At 47.5% G+C, this 22,660-nt stretch overlaps 1 protein-coding gene across 4 annotated transcripts in view; it reads left to right on the top strand.

Annotated features, from left to right (window-relative positions):
* The window catches only part of caskin2b (CASK interacting protein 2b), a 281,832-nt gene extending 260,575 nt beyond the window's left edge, over nucleotides 1-21,257 (top strand). For all 4 annotated transcript variants that reach the window (XM_043714379.2, XM_088000436.1, XM_043714381.2 and 1 more), the window contains 5 exons: nucleotides 3,253-3,354; nucleotides 6,563-6,701; nucleotides 7,346-9,643; nucleotides 11,809-12,151; nucleotides 16,345-21,257. In XM_043714379.2, the coding sequence (XP_043570314.2) occupies nucleotides 3,253-3,354; nucleotides 6,563-6,701; nucleotides 7,346-9,643; nucleotides 11,809-12,151; nucleotides 16,345-16,438 (2,976 nt within the window). In that variant the 3' untranslated portion in view covers nucleotides 16,439-21,257. The remainder of the gene's footprint in view (nucleotides 1-3,252; nucleotides 3,355-6,562; nucleotides 6,702-7,345; nucleotides 9,644-11,808; nucleotides 12,152-16,344) is intronic.
* The last annotated feature ends 1,403 nt before the right edge of the window (nucleotides 21,258-22,660 follow it).

The following is a 22,660-nucleotide window of genomic DNA, read 5'->3' as shown; positions in this document are numbered from 1 at the left end:
TTTTCTTTAGTGTGCTCTGGGGTCAAGGGGCTGAAGCATATTATGCTCAGCAACTATAGGAACATTACAGTACTGAAAGAGGCCATTCAGCCCATCATGTCAGTGCCAGCTGAACTAGCTGCCCCCTGTAGCCCCACTTTCCAGCTCGTAGTCCATAGCCTATCAGGTTATAGAGCTTTAGACACAGAGCCAAAACAAGGCTGGGAAGAAGAGAGAACTGCAGAATCATACACTTCTGATGGAGCCCATTCAGCTCAGAGTTCCTGTGCTAGCTCTTTGTCAGAAAGCTTTGCTCTTACTGGATGTAGGTTTGCTCACTGAGCTGGAAGGTTCATGTCCAGACGCTTCGTCACCCTACTAGGTAACATTTTCAGAGGAGAAGTCCCACTGAAGATGTTACCTAGTGTGGTGATGAAATGTCTGGAAATGAATCAGTGAGCAAACCTATATCCAGAACCTCAACCTGAGCTACAGATCTTATCAAAACTCGCTTTGCTCTTACTTCCCATTCCTGTCTTTCCCCAGTGCCAATTTCCTTTTCACATTGTCACACACTTCCCCTTTTGAATGTTGCAGCATTGATGGTGAACATTTGTGGCTGGTAGATGTCAGATTTTGAGTTTTAATAAAGTAAGGACTGCCACAAGTGAGGTGTACCTCAGTTCCTGTGAACATTCGCACTGGGAGCAGGCTCTTTGACCTCCTATACAATTCACTAAGATTAGGGCTGATCTGGTGACTCCTACCCTAGATAACCTGACAGCACATACTCCCATTCCTGCTTCATAACAATCTGTGAATGGCTTAAAAATATTCAGAGACTCTACTTTTCTGTCTTTGGAGGAAGAGAGTTGCAAAGGCGCATGATCCTCTGAGAGAAACAATATTCCCATATCTATTTGTTTTAAATGGGCAAATACTAATTCTTTAACTAGTGATCTCCATCCCCCCACCAAGTTCTGGATTTCCCACAAGAGGAAATTCCTCTCAACATCCACGTTGTAAAGATCTCTCCAAATCTGAAATGTTTCAATCAACTTGTCACCTACTCTTCTAAACTCCAGTAGTTACAAACCCAGCTTGTTCAACCTTTCCTCATTAGACGATCTGTTTGAGAAATGAGGAGACTCTGATGTCTATTGATTACAGCATAGTAAAGATGTAAATGAGCATTATCTAGTATTATAGAATTGTACAGCATGAAAACAGACCCTTCGGTCCAACTCGTCAGTGCTGACCAGATATCCGAAATAAATCTCATCCCATTTGCCAGCATTTGGCCCATCTCCCTCCAAACCCTTCCTATTCATCTACCCATCCAGATGCCTTTTAAATGTTATAATTGTACCAGCCTCCACCACTTCCTCTGGCAGCTCATTCTATACACACACCAATCTCTGTATAAAAAGGTTGCCCATTTAGGTCCCTTTTAAATCTTTCCAGTCTCACCTTATATCTATTCCCCTCTGGTTCTGGACTCCCCCACCAAGGGAAAAGACGTTTCCATTTATCCTATGCATGCCCCTCATAATTTTATAAACCTCTATAAGGTCACCCCTCAACCTCCAACACTCTAAACATCACAGAGAATTTACAGAAATGGGCCATTTGACCCAACAAGTCTGCTAGTGTTGATGTTTCCTATAAGCTTTGTTCTTGTCCTAATTCATTGAACTCTCAACAAATCCTTTCGATTTGGCTGCTTTTCCTGATTTACCCTTTAATCTCTTAATGCTATTTGGCTCGCTGTCCCCTGTGATAGCGCTGACAAACGGGATAGTAATTTCCACATTTTAATCACTGTCTGCCTTAAACCTATCTTGTCAAACCTTTTACTTGTAAGTTGACTTTGCATCATCTCCTCAGTGTCCATATCCTTCATCTCACATGGAAAACAGAAGAAATGTACATAGGAGCTCCCAGTGTAATCAGGTAGTTGCTGTGTAAGAGTAATGGTGAGAGGGCAGCTCCATCAATCAGTGAGAGAGCTGGACAGACTGGGTGCAGGGATGATGTTTTTCCTGGCCGGGGGAGTCCAAAACAAGGGTTATGGTCTCAGGATACACTGTAGGCCATTTTGGACTGAGATGAGGAGAAATTTCTTCACTTAGATGGTATTTAACCTGTGGAATTCTATACCACACAAGACAATGGAGGCCAATTCACTGAACATGTTTTAAAAAGAAATAGATTTCTAGATGTGAAAGGTGTCAAAGGGTATGAAGAAAGATTGGTAATGTGGTAATTAACCATGATCATATTCAGTGGCAGAGCAGGCTCAATGGACTGAATGCACCACTGTTCCTCCTGGTATCTATGTTTCTATTGGAATTTTGTTTGATTTGATTAGATTAGATTAGATTAGATTCCCTACTGTGTGGAAATAGGCCCTTCGGCCCAACCAGTCCACCCCAACCCTCCGGAGAGCAACTCACCCAGACCCATTTCCCTCTGATTAATGCACCTAGCACTATGGGCAATTTAACATGGCCAATTCACCTGACCTGGACATCCTTGGACTGTGGGAGGAAACTGGAGCAACCAGAGAAAACCCATGCAGACACGGGGAGAATGTGCAAACTCCACACAGACAGTCGCCCGAGGCTGGAATCGAACCTGGGACCCTGGTGCTGTGAGGCAGCAGTGCTAACCACTGAGCCACCATGCCACCCTAGGGTAGTTGACTAGAGGGCATAATTCTAAGATGAGAAGAGAAAGATTTAAAAGGGACCTGAGGGCAACCCTTTCACACAGAGAATGGTTCTTGTGTGGAATGAGCTGTCAGGGGAAGTGTTAGAGGCAGATGAAATTACAACATTTAAAAGACATTCGGACAGGTACATGACAGGAAAGGTTTAGAGAGATATGGACCCTCTGAGATTAGTTTAGTTTAGGAAACTTGGTTGACATGGATGAGTTGGACCGAAGGGTCTGTCTCTGTGACTATCAAGAGAGGAAAAGGCTGGAGGCCAGAACTAAGAAAGAGCACATTGCACCCCCTGGCGTTCTGCCGCCCCCCTTTGTTAGTGCTGTGTCTCCCTGTGCCAGGTATCTCCATGCAGAGTATGACAAGGCACACGTCTCCTGGACACTCCCCGGAGCCTTTGAAAACTATGAGGACTGAAGCTACACTCTGTGCGCCATCCTGTGTATCGTCCATGATTGTAAATCTCATAGGGCCACGGAGGTGGGTGGAGTGGGTTCCTCAGGCTGGCTGAACTCAGTGCTAACAACTGACCCAATCCTATCCAGGACTTGACAGCAATCGGTGTGACTAAACCTGGACACAGGAAGAAGATTTCCACGGAGATTGGCAAACTGAGCATTCCGGAATGGCTTCCTGATTACAGACCGGTAGGTAACCTCTACAGTACGAGGAACGGACCCAGCCTTTTCCAACAGAGATTGCTTTTGTTTTTTTGTCTTCAACACCTTGATGATTAGATGCCGATTAACCATACATGACTATTACAGGAACTCTGTGTAGGTACCAGAGTGAAACTTCCTCCACACACTGTCCCCATCAAACGCTCCCAAGGCAGGGGCAGCACGGGGTTAGATACAGAGCAGAACCCCTCTACACTGTCCCCTCAAATACTCCGAAGACAGGTATAGAGTAAAGCTCGCTGTATATTTTTCCACTAGATCAGATATGGCAGGGATCAATTTGCATTTATTTAGCACCTTATCACACCTTTCAAATCATCTTCAAGCAGCTCCAGTTCAACTCGGCCCTTTCTGAATTGCAGTTACTGTTGTTTTGTAGGTTTGATGCAGAGTACAGCCTTCTCTACAATGTGTTCCGTCACAAGGACATCTCTCACTGCAGGAGTGAGATTTTCGTCTCTTAAGTGAAATCACCAGATGGAGCAAAGTGAGAGCAAATACCTCTGCACCCGTACAATTACTCTCACTGGGTGAAGACTGCCAACAACGATCTCATGCAGGATTTACTGCACTTTGCCCCTCTCTATCCCTCTCTAAAGCTCTGTATGTGGCAGTCCTCCAGCTTTTCATCATAATGGAGGTTGTTACATACAGCAGTCTCCTGTGTCCATACGTAAGGATGCCTCACAGACTTCCAGCCCAACTGTTTATTTTGTGGTGCTGTTTGGGTCTTGGGCAATTGCACTTCCTTTTTAATTCCTTTGTTGCATTTAAACCTCACCCTCCTGACGTGGACCCTCAGTACGGGGCGGGTGCAGGGCAACTTGAAGATGCCCATTGCTGGGGGCTTAGTCAGAGTGGCCATCAACAGATCCAGTCAGCAGGGGGTGGAAGGAGGTCATTGTTCCTGACTGCCTGCCCCTCTTCCACAGCTACATTCAAGCCCAGGTGACCTCGGAGAGGGAACATGTGGTGTCCACCAATCCTCTCAATGTTTTGACAGAGACATGGGCACCGCAGGGGCTGGACTGTATTAGCACTCTCTCCAACACCATTTTGATGTTGTATCCTCTTCTTAGTCTCTTGAGGGGCCAGCTTTTAGAGTTTTGGCTGTACTTTCAGCCCCATGCTGGCAAGGTCTCAGGGCTGGTTCAATGGCAGCCGGATGTAAAGGGGATGATAAATCCCAGCGGGCTGCCCCTCTTCCGTGGTTCTGTCTCTGTCTGGGTGTCCTTGGGCACACAGCACATACTGTCTTGGGGTGATCTCCAGCTTCTCGCAACTACTGGGGACAGAGTGGATCTTTTCCCCTTCCCATGATATTTTGATTTAATAAGTATTTTCTTTGTTTTAAGTTGTTTAAGTTACAGTGCCCCACAGCAGGGCTGCTTTGGTTTTATTTAATTGTTTGGATTTATTTATTTAAAAATCTGGTTTCTCCTGCAGCGGGGTGTTGGCTTCTGGACAGAGACAGGGTCCAGTTGGGAAAGGTGGGAACTGGAGTTGGTAATAAACGACAGTTTCACAATCAAACCCTTCGTAAATCTCTAGAAGTCTTTTGCTGCCTAATTCAACACAGAGACATCAGTCTGTCAAATGAAATTCCCACAGCATTCTCACTGGAAATACTTGATTCGTGTCCTACAGCTGACATATGGGAATCCAAAACACAGCCATTCTCCACTGTTGCTGTGTGGAGTTAATGTCAGAAACTAGGATTCCGCTATCTATGCTGAATGAGCTGAGGTCAGTCATGACGGAGATCAGACAGCTCAGGATAGGTTCATCTGTGAATAAAGGTGTTATCATGAGGATAGAATCAGCAAGATAGCCCTGTAGACACCTTGGGGTTCCGAAGTATGAGAGATGATCTTATTCCCTGTGCCTGTATTGTTCCAACAGGATAGATAAATGCTAGACCAACCAGGGACGCCCACGTACCAGGAGAGAATAAACTAAAAACAGGATACTGTACCATGTGAGGGGAGTCTCGAACATGGGGATACAGTCTCGGAATAAAATCATCCCGTTTAAGTTTAGCATAAGGATGAATTTCTTCTCTGAGAATCATTAGATTTATAAAGGATTTATAAAAAAATGTTACTGAGACTGGAGGGATTGAGCTGTAGGGAGAGGCTGAAGAGGCAGGGGCTGTTTTCCCTGGAGAGACGGAGGCTGAGGGGTGACCTTATAGAGGTTTATAAAATCACAAGGGGCATAGATAGGGTAAATAGGCAAGGTCTTTTTTCGAAGGGTGGGGAGTCCAGAACTAGAGGGCATAGGTTTAGGGTGAGAAGGGAAAGATTTAAAGGGACATAAGGGGCAACATGTTTACGCAAAGGATGATGCGTGTGTGGAATGAGCTGCCAGAGGAAGTGGTGTAGGCTGATACAATTGCAACATTTAAAAAGCATTTGGATGGGTATATGAATAGGAAGGGTTTAGAGGGATATGGGCCGGGTGCTGGCAAATGGGACTAGGTCAGATTGGGACGTTTGGTCAACATGGATGAGTTGGACCAAAGGGTCTGCTTCCGTCTTGTGTGACTCTATTATTGTTAGGAATTCTTTCCCACAGAGAGCAGAGTAGGCTGGATCACAATATATTCACAGCTGAGTTCGGCCTATAAGGGAGTTGTGGATTATAGTGGGACAGGCAGGAATGTGCAAAATCAGAGCATCCATAGTCTTACTGAATGACAAAGCAGGCTCGACAGGGTGAATGGCCACCACCTTCTCCCATTGCTTCAGTTTTTAACTCCACATTTGCAGACGGTGCCCGGTGGGGAGCTGGTTTGGAAAGAGTACAAGGGCCCATTCCGTATGGCAGGGTTATGATTACCAGAAAGAGCTGGTGTCTGTGTGCCCAGATTCTTTGGCCTTTGCCAGGGCAAATCGAGTCGGGCACCGACTTCCTGATCCCTGTCCAGTGGGCCCTGCTGGAAAGTGCATAATGGGGTGAGGGCATTATGCGTACGCCAACAGTGATGCCTCCAGTAGTTGAATAATCTGTCGACATTGGGTGGCAAGTCTTGTATAGAATGAGCGCGGTGGTGCCCATATTGTTAAACACAGGACGAGGTGAGCCAGTACATGAGAAGAGCAATCCCGTGTAAAGAGGGGTCACACTCTTGAAGGTGTTAGGGGGCTGACCTCTTCCTGTCTGTATTCCATAGGCAGACCTGTTTGAGTGGCTCAGTGCTATCGGCTTGCCCCAGTACCACAAGAAGCTCGTCGATAATGGCTACGACAGCATCAACTTCATCAGTGAGATCACCTGGGAGGATCTGCAAGAAATCGGCATCACACAGTTGGGTAAGAGAGCTACTCATACTGGCCCTGGGCATCCGCTCTCGGACTGTCCAACCCTGGGTTTGTACGCTGCTGTCTGAGGATCTTTGGTGAATTTTTGCAGTGTATCTTGTAGACAGTGCACATTGCTGTGGCTTGTTGTCATGATTTGGAGATGCTGGTGTTGCCCAGGGGTGTACTGGGTCATGCTAACAGATGAGAGACTTAACAAACAATCCAGATCTTTTTCAATATATAATTTATGTTACATCACACTGTAAACATTTGCTATAAATTCTGGGGGTCTTACGATCTTATGCTCCACAACCACCTGAAGGAGCAGCGCTCCAAAAGCTAGTGCTTCCAAATAAACCTGTTGGACTATAACCTGGTGTTGTGTGACTAGTTGTGGATGTGGTGCCAATGAAGCCAATGTCCTCGATGCTGTTAAGCTTCTTGAGTGTTGTTGGAGCTGCACTCATCCAGGCAAACAGGGAGTAATCCATTCCACTGGTGTTTTGTAGCTGACAGACAGGGGAGCGGGAGGGGAGTTACTCACCACAGTATTCCTTGTCTCTGGTTTCTATAATCACTGTGTTCATGTGGCTGGTGCTGTTGGGTTCTGCTTTGAGTCTTCTGTTTAGAATGACTGCTTTGTGTGTCTGCAGGACATCAGAAGAAGATGATGATTGCCGTGAAGAAACTTGTGGATGTGCAGAAGGCGTTAAACCAGGCGGAAGTGGAGGCCAAAACTGCTACGCTGAGGCGCAAGGCTCCAGCTGCATTGGAGATTGTTACCATTGAGGCGTTACAAGGGGAGAATGGAGAATGTCAGTCTCCTCAAACGCCAAAGATGCTCACCTTCCAGGACAGCGAGTTGAGCCATGAGCTGCAATCTGCCATGTCCAACCCTTGCTACAACTGTCAGGATGGCCTGGCAATGAAGCAGGCGGGAGCCATCTCCCGGAGTCAGGAGAGCATTGGGATTCGCTCCCGAGGGTCTGGTCACTCCCAGGACAACGTGCTGGGCAAGACCAAGACTGACAGCAAGTCACAGGAAAGCCTGGGCAGTGGGGATGGCAGCAGCAGCAGCGGCAGCAGTGGGAAGACCACCTCGTTACCTGGCCCTCGGGACGGGGCACCCGTTCACGTTCTGGCACCGCACCAGGAGGTTGCCAACGGTTTGGGCCCTGCCCAGGGAGGCAGTCCCAGTAAGGAGAGGAATGTCCCAGATGGGCGCGACCATTACCAGAGACCCGTGGCACAGAAAGCTGCTCCGGTAGCAAACCCAGTGAAGATGTTGCCTTCCCAGTACCCACTCCATCCGCCCCCAAACCTCATCCCTCCTCACACCCCAAGCAAGGGCAAGACAGTGCCAGCCTTAATGTACCCACAGCTACCTGTTAAAAAACCGTTCTCCTCAGCAACAGAGCCCACCAAACAACAACACTCGAAGCTCACCTCCCAAGTGCCAGGGAACCAGGGCTTTGCCTACCTGCACCCACATTGTGGGCTCACCAATGGAGTTAGTCCAGAGAATGGGCCTCGCCTGAACCCTGTGGCACTCCCGGGCGCTGTGCCGATTATCCGCTGCCCGGTGCCAGGCCAAGAGCCAAACAGTGATGCGTTCAAACCGAAGAAACGTTCCCAGAGCCTGAACCGTTACGCCATGTCGGATGGAGAGCCGGAGGAGGACGATGTGGGCACGGGGGCTGTCAGTACGTACGCCACCCTCACGCGGCGCCCGGGCCGCAACCAATGGCCAAGAGTGGCGGATAAGAACGTCAACCGCAGCCAGTCGTTTGCCCTCCGTGGGAAGAAGAAAGGGCCTCCCCCTGCTCCACCCAAACGCCTGAGCTCTGTATCCAGCTGCCAGGGTCAGGAAGCTGAGCGGGAGCACCCCCCTGACTCTGCCATGGTCACCCAGAACGCCCCTGACCTGGTCGATGGGCTCCCTGTCAAACAGGAAGCTGGTGAAGAGCTGGCAAACGGTGGCACTGGCAGTGTCCGGAGTCTCGCTGCCAAATTGGAGATGAACAGCTCCCCTGGTGGTCAACCCAAAGCCATGGCCTTGCTGAAGCTGTCCAGACTGGAGAAGTGGGAGAACCTGGACAGCATTCCCAAGACCCCTGACCATTGCGGAGGCAGCTCCGTGCTGAGTAAGGAGGTGATGAGGTCCCACGAGAAAGTGAGGGACTCCACTAACAGACGACGTACAGTCAGTGAGCCGGGAGTCAGCCTCGAACCGGCTGTGATCACCCAGACCTCCCAACCTGACAGGGAGGAGCCAAAGTCGGACGCTGAGGATGAGGCCAAAATGATGAGAGGAGATCTCGAGACCTCATCGTCCTCTCAAAACAGCTCCAGCGAGTGCATTCCTTTCGCAGAGGAGGGCATTTTGACCATCAAGCAAAGGCCAAAGATCAACAGTGGGGTCAAAGAGGAGGGAAATGGGGCCTCTGCTGGCCCTACCGATGCTGTAACTTTAATGGCCGGAGACACCAGGGAGGGGAGTCAGGCTCCCGAGGGCAATGGGACAGCTCCGATAATGGGCTCAGCCGCCAAGCAGCCAGAGCTTCCTGAATTCAACCTGACTGAGTCCGACACGGTCAAACGGCGGCACAAGCCCAAAGAGAAGGAGCTGATGCATGCTCCCGTCGCTGTCCCGCAGCCCCACCTGCTGATGCAGGGACCCCGGTATGCAGACGCCCAGGCTGTAAACATTGTAGACTGTAGGCCCCAGGCCAAGCCCCACAGCAAATCTGATTTGGACGACGATGCCTGCGTGGAGTTCAGAATCGCTGAGATCGAGCGGAGTCTGCAGTCTTTAGAGAAAGGGACCAAGAAGACGCTGAAGCCTCCGCTCTCCCCTAAACCAGCCCTCTCCTATCTCCAACAGACACCCAAACAGACAGGACCAGCCCCTGTTTCTACCAGGCCTTCTCTTCCCAAGGGACCAACAAAAGGTAATTACTTCACACGTGATTTTATTAGAGAGAATGGGTAACTTTTGTGCCAGTCTAAATTGGCAGAATCAGGATCCCTGCTTTCTGGAGCAGTCCCAGTAATGGATACCCTCAGTGATGCTGAGTCATTCCAGACACCCAAACACTCCAAAGCTGGGACCACATTCTAAACATCTCAAAGCTAACGGCCCCAGTGTCAGTGAGCTGGTTAACCAGAGTGCAAGTGTGAATGTTAGGTAGACAGTCAGACCGTACTGTGATTCCTGTCACAGTCCAATAGCCTGCTGACACCCAATGTCTGGAGAAGCTTACTTCAGTCCCTGCCCAGAGACGTCAGCATTAAGGTTGACAGGGAAATGCAGCACTGAGGGAATGCTGCACTGTCAGAGAGTCAGTACTGAGGGAATGCCACACTGTCAGAGATTCAGTACTGAGAGAGTGCCGCACTGTCAGAGAATCTGTGCTGAGGGAGTGCTGCACTGTAGGAGGGTCAGTGCTGAGAAAGTGCCGCACTGTCGGAGTTTCGGTGCTGAGGGAGTGCTGCACTATCGGAGGGTCAGTACTGAGGGAATGCCGCACTGTCAGAGATTCAGTACTGAGAGAGTGCCGCACTGTCAGAGAGTCTGTGCTGAGGGAGTGCTGCACTGTAGGAGGGTCAGTACTGAGAAAGTGCCGCACTGTCGGAGGGTCAGTACTGAGGGAGTGCTGTACTGGCAGAGGGTTAGTACTGAGGGATTGCTGCACTATCAGATGATCAGTACTGAGGGAGTGCCGCACTGTGACAGGGTCAGTGCTGAGGGAGTGCTGCACTGTGACAGGGTCAGAACTGAGGGAGTGCTGTACTGTGACAGGGTCAGGGCTGAGGGAGTGCTGTACTGTGACAGGGTCAGGGCTGAGGGAGTGCTGCACTGTCAGGGGGTCTGCACTGAGGGTGTGGGCACTCTTGGAGGGTCAGTACTGAGGGAGTGCTGCACTGTCAGAGGGTCTGCACTGAGGGAGTGGGCACTGTTGGAGGGTCAGTACTGAGGGTGTGCTGCACTGTTGGAGGGTCAGTACTGAGGGAGTGCTGCACTGTTGGAGGGTCAGTACTGAGGGAGTGCTGCACTGGCAGAGGAGGCTCCTTCAGGTGAAATAGATGGAGGGGAGCTAGGAACAATTTCCAGAATTTGTGTTTGGATGAGGGGGGAGTTCTCCCAATGTCCTGGTCCTAGCCATTAATTCTCCCCTTTTGGCTGAGACCATGATTAGCGACCTGGTCATTATTTGCTGATGGTGGGATCTTAGAATCATAGAGTCCGCCTCCTGTGTGCAAAGTGATGGCTGCTTCCGTCCGCGTGAACACAGGTTTTTTTTTTCCATTTTATTTTTTTTCCCAGAGTGAGGCAGGTGTTTCTGGGAAGGCTGGATTTGTTGCATTTCCCAACTTGCCCTTGAACCAAGGGTGTTACTGGGCTATTCCAGGGAGCAGACAAGAGTGAAGCACATTGCTGTGGGTTTGGACCAGCCAGGTCAGGGTGACAGATTCCTCCCCTGAAGGATATTACTGACCCAGATCGGTTTTTCATGGCAATGGTTGCATAGCCATCACTACCAATACTAGTTTTTAATGGTGGCATAGTGGCTTAGTAGTTAGCACTGCTACCTCACAGTGCCAGGGACCCAGGTTCGATTCCCACCTCGGGCAACTGAGTTTGTACTCAGTGGAGTTTGTACATTCTCCCTGTGTCAGTGTGGGTTTCTTCCCACAGTCCAAAGATATACAGATTAATTGAATTGCCCGTAGTGTTCAGGGATGTGCATGTTAGTTGCGTTGGTCAGGGGTAAAATAAAAAGGTAGGGCAATGGGTCTGTGTTTGTTACTCTTCGGAGGGTCAGCGTGGACTGGTTGGGCTGAAGGACCTGATTACAAACTGTAGGGAATCTAATCTAATCTAAAAAAAAAACCTGCTTTCGTTTATGGAAGTTGAATGTCAGCTGGAATGTGAACTGAATTATGGCTGACATTACCACAGTGCGTCATCACCCAGAACTCTCTTCATCGGAAGTCCTCCCTCAGCTGTGTAACTCTGCGAGTTTTGTGAAAGGCGCTCCTTTGAGAATGTACCTCTGACACTGATTTTTGAGAATCAGGCTGTTGGTTAATTTATTTTGCTCTTCCTTTTCAGAGCTCAACCAAAATCCGTCGCTGTTATCCACGTCACCAGTGTCCCCAAAGTCCACGACAGCACGAGGCCTGCCATTCAGCAGGCCCACAGGGAGCAGGCTTCCACAGGCTGGGGGGAACCTTGTCACTACCGCAACTCCCATACAGCAATTGGGGCCTGCACGGACCACGAATCCAGCTACCGAGAAGGCAGCGTTGACGGCAGGAGTACTTACAAAACCCACAGCAGAAGCTCCATTAGCTTCCCTGGTTCATCAACGACTAGAACAGACAAGCAGCTCACTGGAGGCAGCTCTCCATGCAGTGGAGCAGAAACTGACTCACAAAGACAGTGGCAATGATGTGTAAGTTACGGTAGTGTTCAATGGTACGATTGATCTGTGTTTGATTACGGTAATCTGGTCATTACCCCCCTTCACTGCACTGGGTTTTTAAAATCTCTGGGTGGAGTTAGAGAGTGAAGTAAACTGAAGAAGCTCAAGGAAGACCTGAGGCAGTGAACCTGGAGCAGATGTGTGGAAATCATGTGTGCTTTGAGATATTTTTATGTAGATCAATTTGGAACAAGCATTGTTCCAGGATAAATCAAACAGAGAAGACAGCAAATGCATTATAGTAATTATTTAGCAACAAGCATTATTCACCAATCTGATAGAACCTCTGTACTATCACTGGATCTATACTGAATCCATGTAATCCATACTGAGGTTGAAACATAGAGACTGGGAACAAATTGATAAAATAAATAAATGTAGGGAGGTAGTTAATGGGTTAAATGACCTGGATGCCCCTTCACAAAAAATAAGGAATCATCACTGAATCACCGATTGATAAAATTATGACAGTACAGCAAGAGGCCATTTGACCCATTGTAACAGCCCACTGTCTGAGAATTTTAACTTAGTGCTAAACTCCTGCCTTTCCCCCGAACCTTTAATATTCCTACTGCTTCCATCACCATTCACTGTCCCTTCTTGAATGTCTGAATTGAATCTGCCTCCACCACCTTTCCAGGCACTGCATTCCAGACTCTAACTGCTTTTCTTGAAGTTTTTTTGCTCACCAGATTTGTTTCTTCAGACTGAGTCCCCTTGCTCTCGATCCTTTTACGAGCAGTAATAGTCTTTCCCAAACTATGCTGTTCGGTCTCCTCATGATTTTGAAAACGGTTAGCAAACCAATCATCTGTCTTCTCCTCCCCAGAGAAATCAGCCCCAACTTTCCCAGTCTATCCTCCTCATTCCTGGAGCCATTCTTGTAAACCACGACTGCACTTTCTCCAATGCACTCATATCCTTCCTATAATTTGAAGGTGACACACAGTGGTTAGCAGTGCTACCTCACAGCCCCAGGGACTCGGGTTCAACTGGGGCCTTGGGCGACTGACTGTGTGGAGTTTGCACATTCTCCCTGTGTCTGCATGGGTTTCCTCCCACAATTTAAAGATGTGCAAGTTAGGTAGATTGGCCATGCTAAGTTACCCATAGTGTCCAGGGATGTGTAGTCTAATTGGGTTACAAGGATAGGGTAGGGGGATGGGACTGGGTGGGATGCTCTTTGGAGGGTCAGTGTGAATCTGTTGGGCCAAATGGCCTGTTTCCACACTAGGGATTTTGATTTGATAATGTGGTGCAGAGGTGTATACAATCAGTTCTCACATAACGTGATGGGTGCATTCTTGTGCAATCCCACATTGTAGAAGAGTCATCCTTTAGAAACAGTGCTTAAAGTGTTGGCTCTGTAATCGCGTTACAGCCAAGACACGGTTTAAAAGTTTGCATTTTAGAAACAGTGTCCCCAATTCAGCAATTGCATTTCAGTGACGCGTCACGTTAACGAAACGTGTGTTAAAGCAGAACGACTGATATGATACTCCAGACAAGGTCTAACCAGTGTCCTCTACAGGTTTATCATACTCCCTTGATCCTTGTACTCTATGCCCCTATTAATGAACCCCAGTACACTGTTTTTTGCTGAATAGATGTTTTTAACAGCTTTCTCTACCAGTCCTGCCACATCTGATGACTTAGACACATATACACTTGGATCTCTCTGTCATCACCACAACATTCTAATCCCACAAGGCAATGTGTACCTGGAACTCCCCAGTTGTACTAACCACACTCTGTGCATTCACATACAGGCGTTATAACCCTGAGTTAGATTTTGTTACTTTCTCCCTTATTCTGACTCCATCTATTAACTTATTCTCTCCATCCTTGAGCTTCCTGCTTGGCCCAGCATTTTATATGTTCTGGGATTACTTGGTAATCCTCTCTCCTGCTTCCCACATATCTGCTGGGTTAGTCAACAATCTGAGCCAACCATCCTGCGCAGAGTGCAGTCCCAGCTTTGTGAGATGTACCATCTCCAGTTTCGACAGGTGCCATCTCCCCCAGAGCGAGTCCCAGCCTCCCAGGAATCCAAAGGCCTTCCTCCTGCACCAACTTTCCAGGCCCATATTCATCTGTCTTACCTTCCTATTTCTGTACAGACTTACACATGGCGTTGGGAGTAACCCAGAGATTACTAGAGCATTTAGAATCTGTACAGTGTGGAGACAGGCCATTTCACCCAACAAGTCCACCTCAACCCTCCAAAGAGTAATCCACCCAGGCCCATTCCCCTACCCTAATACTCTACAGTTACCCCAGACTAATGCACCTAACCCACACATCCCTAAACACAATGGACAATTTAGCATGGCCAATTCACCTGTTTTAAAGATCTAATTTTCCACATAGCTCTTTAAATCCCAACTGCAGGAATCCACATCCCCTTTCCTATCCACATCATTAGGGACAATGTGGATCACAACCTTCCTAGATTCTCCACAGTGTGGAAACAAGCCCTTCGGCCCAACACTGACCCTCCGGAGAGTGACTGACTAATGCCCCGAACCTAATTATCCCCTGACTAATGCCCCTAATCTACATATCCCAGAACACTATGGGCAATTTAGCTTGGCCAATCCATCCTAACCTGCACATCCTCGCACTATGGAAGGAAACCTGAGCAGCTGGAGGAAAGCCACAGAGACACTGGGAGAATGTGCAAACTTCATACAGACAGTCACCCGAGGCTGGAATCGAAGCCGGGAGCCCCTGGCGCTGTGACGCAGCAGTGCTAACCACTGAGCCACCGTACCACCCCATGCCACTGTGCCAACCTTTTAAAGAGAGACAATCTGCTTTTCTTTTAGTAAACAGCTAGTTCACACTTATATCATTAAACTCCGTTTGCCAACGTGTGGCTCATTCACATATCTAACTCCTCTGTGTGTGTGTGTGTGTCTCACAGCTTACATTCCCACCTCACTGTCTGTTGATCTTTGCAAGTTGCCTGTGCTCCCTTTGAGTTTAGAAGTGTAAGCGGTAACCTGAATGAGACATGAAATTCCGTTAGGAGTTGGCTGAGGAGAGGTGGCTTCTTCTCCTGAGAAAATCCACAACCGGGGGAAAGAGTTTAAAAATAAGGAGTTAAAGCCTGTTTAAAACAGATGAGATATTTTCCCCCTCAAGTGGGTCAGAGTCTTTAGAACTCTCTTCCTGACAAGACGATGGACTCAGAATCCTTGAATACTTTATGGCTGAGGTAACAAGGGGGTGCAAGGTTATTGAGGGGTGGGAAGTCGGGTGGGGGAGGGGCATGAGTACAGAGTAATCGGATAAGCCAGGATATTATTTGATAATAGAACAGGCTGGAGGGGTAGAGTGGTCTACTCCTGATCCTAATTTGTATGGTTCTCAGTATCAGCAGAAGTGGATATTTCACCTTTAATGTTTTTGTCTAAGGCTTTAATATAACTCAGATTTGGGGTTGGGATGTCATGTTGAGGTTGTACAGGATGTTGGTGAGGCAGGCTCTGGGGTACTGTGTCAGTTCTGGTCGCTCTGTTATAGGAGGGATATTATTAAGCTGGAGTGGGTTCAGCAGAGATTTACCAGGATGTTGCCAGGTATGAGTTTGAGTTATAAGGACAGGCTAAGTTAACATGGGACTTTTTTTTCCACTGGAGCGTAGGAGTTTGAGGGGTGACCTTACAGAGGTTTATGAGGGACATAGATAGGGTGAATGGCAGGTGTCTTTTCCCTTGGCTGGGTGATTTCAAGACTAGGGGCATTTTTTAAGTGAGAGGAGAGAGATTTAAAAAAGACATGAGGGGTAACTTTTTTTTTTACACAAAGAGGGGTTCGCATGTGGAACAAACTTCCAGAGGAAGTGGTGGATGCGGGTACAGTTATCATGTTTAAAAAACATTTAATTAAGTATATGAATTGGAACAGTTTGGAGGGATGGGCGGGCGGGTGGGGCTAGTTTAGTTTGGGACTGGTTACACCGCAGGGTCAGTTTCCGTGCTGTGTGACTTCACTGAAAACCCACGATGCTGGAGCTCACAGCGGCTCAGGCAGCGCCCATGGGGAGGGAGGGCGGGCTGACGTTTTGGATCAGGGTAGCTGTTCACACGAGAGCGGGCATGACTCTCGTCTCTGCGACCTTTGATTACCTGAGTGTTTTGTTTTTCTTCCCCCATCAGCTCGGTTTCGGTGGAGTCCGCTGGTAATATTTTGGACGACATCGGGAGCATGTTCGACGACCTGGCCGATCAGTTGGACGCCATGTTGGACTGAGCCCCGACGTGCCCGATGTTGTCCTGTTGGCTGCCGGCGGGACAGGCCGCCCCACCCCACCCACGCCCCACCCCCTCCTCGTGCACGCGCGCGGCTTCCAGGCCGTGGGGTAACCATGGTGACTGCCGGAAGCTGCCTGTCCAGGTGGGCGCTTCGTGCCCCTATGAGGCTGTTCCGGTGACGGAAGATCTTTGCTGCGTCCATGTTGTCCACACGCCTGGGGGGGGGCTTTCAAAGCTGCACTCGGTGTATGGATCCCGGCTCAGTCAGTGAGAGAGAGACCGGAATTCTATTGCGGTTTTGTTTTTTATTCATACTTTGTGTGTACATATATATATACCTGCCCCCTGTCAAGTTTCTGCTGCGATAAGCACTTAAAATGAGTTGAAGCAGAAGATGTCAACCTGGGGAACACCCTTCCTCCCCCCCCAAAAAAAAAGCAAAGTGAGGATTCGATCTTCCTCAGACCGGGCAATGGCCCCTAAATCACTGTGGGTGAGGAGCCGTCACAGCCGTTCAGCCTGTTCATGGTGAATGACAGCAGCTAAAATCCAACCCAGCACTTGCACCTTCATCCCAGTACCTGAAGTAACCGGCCCCCCCATTACTTACCGTTGTCTCACAAAGTTACGAAAGCCACTTCACTTCAGCCTAACGCTAAACTGGTTAAAAGCCCCTGGCAGCCAGGGAATGATACCTGACCTGCTGCGATTTCCAGTATTTTGTTTTGTTTCCAGTACAGATTCTCCAGTGATTTGTTTCTGACTTCAGTGCTTTGGGAGCTCAGGGGGTTTGGTTTGTGTCCGTCGGCCGAAGTTGTCCCAAACCTCCCCCTGGTCTGTTGCCCCCGGTCACTGAGTGTATGTGGCCAGTTTCCCACCCCTGAGGGAGGTGCCCTGAATCGATGTGGTGCTTGGATCAGCCCTGAGCTAGGCTTCAGACACACCGTGTTAAACTGGAATGGAGGGGACGAGTCCCTGACAAGGGAACAGCCTGGTGGAGAACACTGTATTCCGGGTCTGAGACACGGAATGATTCCCATTCCAGTCGAGACCACCACTGTCAGCTGCTGCCATTCCAAGGAAGGAGAGCTGCATCTCTGTGTGAATATCTAATCCACAGCTCAGTATCTCGACAGCGATTTACAGAAGGACAGTCTGGGAACATACAGAGAGAAGAATATTTTTCTGCACAAACTGTGATGAGGTGAAAAGCAGCTTAAGTTAATGACACCTGTAGCTCACTGCTGCTGGAGGTCGTGATGTATTGGCCTTTTCTGGAATCTGTAAGGTGTGAACGTGTTTGTGTAGAGGACATGGCTGTATGTGAGCACATGTAGCACATGTGGGTATGTTGCATATGTCTGTCTGTAGCACATGTGCATAAACATGTAGCACATGTATCTCATGTCTGAGAGTATGTGGAGCATGTATGTTTGTGTATAGTGCATTCCGTGTGTACACATGTAGCATGTATGAGTAGCACATGTATGCTTGTGAGCACATGGAGCATGTTTGTGTGAGAGTAGCATATGCCAGTGTACACATGTGGCATGTATGTATGTATTTGCACATGCTGATCACAGGCTAATGTGGCAAAGATAATGTGTGGACCATGTTGGGTCAGACTTGGTGGGAACAGTTCCTGAGATACCACCCTTGTCTCTAATGGTAAGAAGTTCCAATTCCTGGGCTGTTTTGGAACAATCAATTGTCAAGCTACCTTCTTTCAGTTATCTAATTGTCAGCGCCTCTCCTGCTAGATCCACTGGGTCACATCCTCAGCCGACTGGTGTAAAAACTCATCTGGTCCATTCCTATCCTTTCAGGAAGGATAGCTGTCATCTCTCCTGCAGCAATATTATTGAGCTTTAATCATTAGGAAATAGCAATAAACTTCAAAGAGAGCTCTCCCATCAGAGCGGGGCTTTGAGGTATCAGAATTGGAGTGAGACAGTTTCTATACGTGCTTTCTGGTGTAGCATTGCCACTGACTGTAGCCCAAACCAGTACAACCCAGCTCCCAGCTTCTCCACACCCACTGCACCGGGCTTTGTTTGTTTTATTGTGTTGTACTGTTTGTGCTTCACTTGAACTATAGGTAAAATGTGAGATAGGTCACCCCCTCCGCAAACTCTCGCCCTATTTTGGCTTCTACAGCAAAGTGGGTCTAACTAGGATGAAACATTAATGGGGCATTATCAGCACATTGGTCCCCTGCCTGACTCCCCTCTGATGCCTTTTGTCAGACTTCCATTTTTATACCTCAGCCTCTGAAGGCCACACCAGTGCAATGCTTTGCAGAGTGACAGTGACTTTCTGGGTGATCTTCTGCAAAAGGATTACTGTCACTCTGCCATGTGTAACTTCTACACGTACTACAGAAATCATCCCCAATGGATTATGGCCATGCACCAACACACATAATATTTAAGATAACCGAGCTGTCAATGTCTGGGCATAAATGTCCAGCTAAGAGGACAGAGCTCCTGAACAGGGCAGGCATTTCTGCATCAGTGAGTTCTCCTCAATCAACTTCTCCCTCTGTACTTAGTGCATTGCTGTGTCCAATGGCCTAATCACAACAAGCAGTTGAGACACTTGAGGGATCTTGCGACACATTGGTAGTGCCCCTGACTCTGAGCCAGGAGTCCCAGAGGTGTGTTGTAACATCCCTGAAAAATATCTCCATGTAATACAGGGAGCCGACAGGCTGTCACAGTTGAGTGATTCCTTCTGCAGTGCTCACACTGCTGTCTTGGAGGTTAATGCAAAGGCCAACTCTGCATGGACCTAGCTCCACAACACAACAGTGAGGTAGATGATCAATCTCCTGGTCTTTCAATTCATTTGCCCAATCTGTCCTCGTACCTAGAGCCAGGGAACATTTTCCCAATGTGCCCATAACTGTGTCAAAACTGTCTGTTTTGTGGTTCCCAGTCAGATATCCATCGTAGAGGTCACGGGACGTTCTGCAGCACGTGTGCACGGTGTAGTCTGCGTTTCCTTGGTGGAGCAATCATTGAATTAAAGCGCTAACTGTCTTCATTTGTCCCTTCTGGCCACACCCCATTGTTCCATAAATCCATACATAGGTTTATCACACTGAATTCAGTCTAAATCAAATTAATAACTTTGAAACAGCCTTAACTAAACTACGTCAAACCAGTAGTTACTAATTCTTCGAAAACACCTTACACAGGATGTCTCAAAGTGCTCAACAGTGAAGTTGTTTGTTTAAGTGTAGTCACTGTTATCGGGAAGCACGGCAGCTAGTTTACGCACAGCAAGCTCCCACAAACAGCATCGAGCTATTGACCAGATATGCAAACCTTTGCAGTTTTTACATTCCTTCGCTCAGAAAGCACACCGATTGCACCCAGAAACCAGTCTGGGTACAGAATCGCGCACAACGCCAGAATGCAGTCACCAACCATCACTGTGCCATATGCAAACTGGGGATTTTTGTCCCACTTGTAAACAAGCAACAGCCTCAGTCATTGGGCAGTAAGAAACCTTAGTATTACTGACTGAAGCTTGCACTCATCAGGACATTTTGCAAGAATACCAATAAAGAGGAAAATTGATATTTATGTTGGATGAGAGGACTGGTTGGCATGTAGATGTCGATTGGTAGCAGGGATGCTGTGGATAATGAACCAGTCTTTGTTTAGATTTCAAACTAGGCAGGGTGATTCTTATTGGTCAGGGTATTGCCCTGGAAAAGGAATTAGTGACTGGCTGTCACCTATTTTGTGGAGATGTAACAGATACAGTGTGTGGACATTTTCTTTTCTGTCTGTAATGAACAAGGCTCCATGTATTAATAGATGGAGCTTCCAATGGCAACACCTCTACCAATCAAGAGACCCACTTCACAACCAATCAGCACTGTCCTCTCATGGACTGTAAATCTTAGTTTTGCCCTTGAATTGGTATTCTTGAGAATTGTCCTGAGTACAAGATGGCAAGCCTCACCAAAGGATGTATTGTTTCAGCAATAAGCAATATTCTACATATTTTCATGGTGAGAAACTGCAAGTTCCATGCTAAGTATTATGTTTCCATGGTGACGATAGGATCTACAAAGCATGAACTGCAGGTTTCATGATGTAAATACCTACTTGCTCCCAGCTTTGAGAATATATATAAATATATATATTTTGAAACATTTTCTTTCTTATCTTTACATATGCACCAAGTACTCCCATCAGAGAATTAATAGCATTAGAGAATGAAGTGATGGGGGGGCTACACTGGATTTAGGAGCAGATGCATTTCTTATCTGCTGTGAGAGGAATTCGAGATGGTGTGCCCTGACAAGCACAGACTGCTCGTTGCCAGCAAAGTGAGAAAGTGCAAAATGGGACGATTAAATTAAGAGATTGTTTTTGAGCTTGATCTTTGTACATTACAACTTACTGACTTGTGTATTATCGATGCAAATGTGTTTATTTGAAATTTCTAACATTGTGTGATCAAGCTCTCTTTGGCTGAAACATGGATATATAATGTAAGTTATTGTTCAAGATTGAGAAGTGAAACCAATGGACCAGAGAGCAGTGGCTAGCTTCATTTTTGGTTTGGATTCATTTTTGTTTGTTGTGCCCATGGATCACGCACATTCACTGAACTCAGCTCTTTGCCTACTGAATCATGGGATATGAAGATGTTAATGATGATGGCAAAAATGATTCTACTGCTCTGATATGAGCAGAGCAAACCGAAAAATACTGGACACTTGAAGAGAAGCAGAGAAACACTATGAGAAAGTTGTATTCAGTTTCATGTATATCAGTGTAAATAAAGAGTTTACAGTATTACAGAGGGAAAGAGTTTTTACTCCAAGTTAAGGACAAACCGGGAATGCAAGATTTTAAGAATAGTAAGACCTGTGCAGCCTCTAAATGTGCAAGTGGAGACACCCAACTGGCTCAAGAAGGGATTGGGACTCTAAGTGAGGTCATGAGCTAAAATGTCAGAGTCTTGAGTTCAGAGACTGCAGTGGCCATCATGGAACTCTGCCTGAGTTGTAACTGTGGGGCTGCTGTTTAACAGGCCCCTTTCTCTGTTTCACAGATCTCACTGTGGGAGTGCAACGTTGCCCATGCCTCAAGTTATGGGGAATTAGTTTGGGAAGTGCTGCCCCCAAGTGGAGAGTTGTTGAAGAGACAACCAGGAGAGAAGAATCTATGGAAGAAAGACGATCCATACACAAAGCCTCTACAGTAACCCAGAGTTCTCTCAAAGCGACCAGTTACTGTGACCCAAACTGACATTTGAGGACTTCAAGAAGCGGATGAATGCCTGAATTAGGCATATACTTTGGTGATAAGCCCCCTTTCATTTGAAGCTACCAGACCATTGATGAAAGGCTGCTGGAGAGAGGTCTGTGGAATGGAGGGGGTCTGGAGAGAGTTAAGATTGCTGACACTGTTTTGAGCTTATTCACAACAGTTATTGCAAGCAAAAGGTTGGTGTGTTTTTAGGGGTGGTGGCAATATGCATGTTGTATTCTGGAACTATGGATAATGATGGCAGAAGCTCCAATTTCCACCATATCTGACCAGGACAACCTCCCGCACCTACTGCCTCCCATTGGAAGGACATACAAATTGACACACAATTGGTATGAATATATAACTTTCTGGGGCAGCAAATCTTGGATGGAGGTGCCTTGAACCTGAAGCATCTCACTGCAGCAGAAAAACCACCTGCAGACAATCCATTACTCTATGCACAAAATACCTGGGTGCCTCCCAGTTAATACCAGACTTTACCCCACTTAGTTCAATCCAGTAACCTCTATGTAATCTACCCTCTGATTAGATTCCAGCTCACAACTCATTCCATAGTCAAGGTACCAATCATTCCATATATAAATCTCCAGAACCTCAGCGATCAGCTTGGTTGAAATCCAGACAGCAATTGTCCACCTGTTGTGTGGTAACAATGTGATAATACAAGAATAAGGAAAGAAAGATGAGAGAGACCCGAGGGGCAACTTTCTCACACACAGGGTGGGGAGTGCATGGATAAAGCTGCCAGAGGAAATGGTGGAGGCTGGTACAATTACATTTAAAAGGCATCTAAGATGGGTATATCGATAGGAAGGGTTTAGAAGGATATAGGCTAAATGCTCATAAAAGGAACTAGATTAATGTAGGATATCTGGTTGGCATAGACGAGTTGGACTGAAGGGTCTGTTTTCATGCTGTACATC

This window comes from Chiloscyllium plagiosum, unplaced genomic scaffold, assembly GCF_037043375.1.
Source record: "Chiloscyllium plagiosum isolate Xiang-an unplaced genomic scaffold, Cpla_swu_hap1 HiC_scaffold_25, whole genome shotgun sequence".
NCBI classification, from domain to species: domain Eukaryota; kingdom Metazoa; phylum Chordata; class Chondrichthyes; order Orectolobiformes; family Hemiscylliidae; genus Chiloscyllium; species Chiloscyllium plagiosum.
Note: the sequence above shows the minus strand (reverse complement) of the source record. Positions and strands in the feature narration are given on the sequence as shown.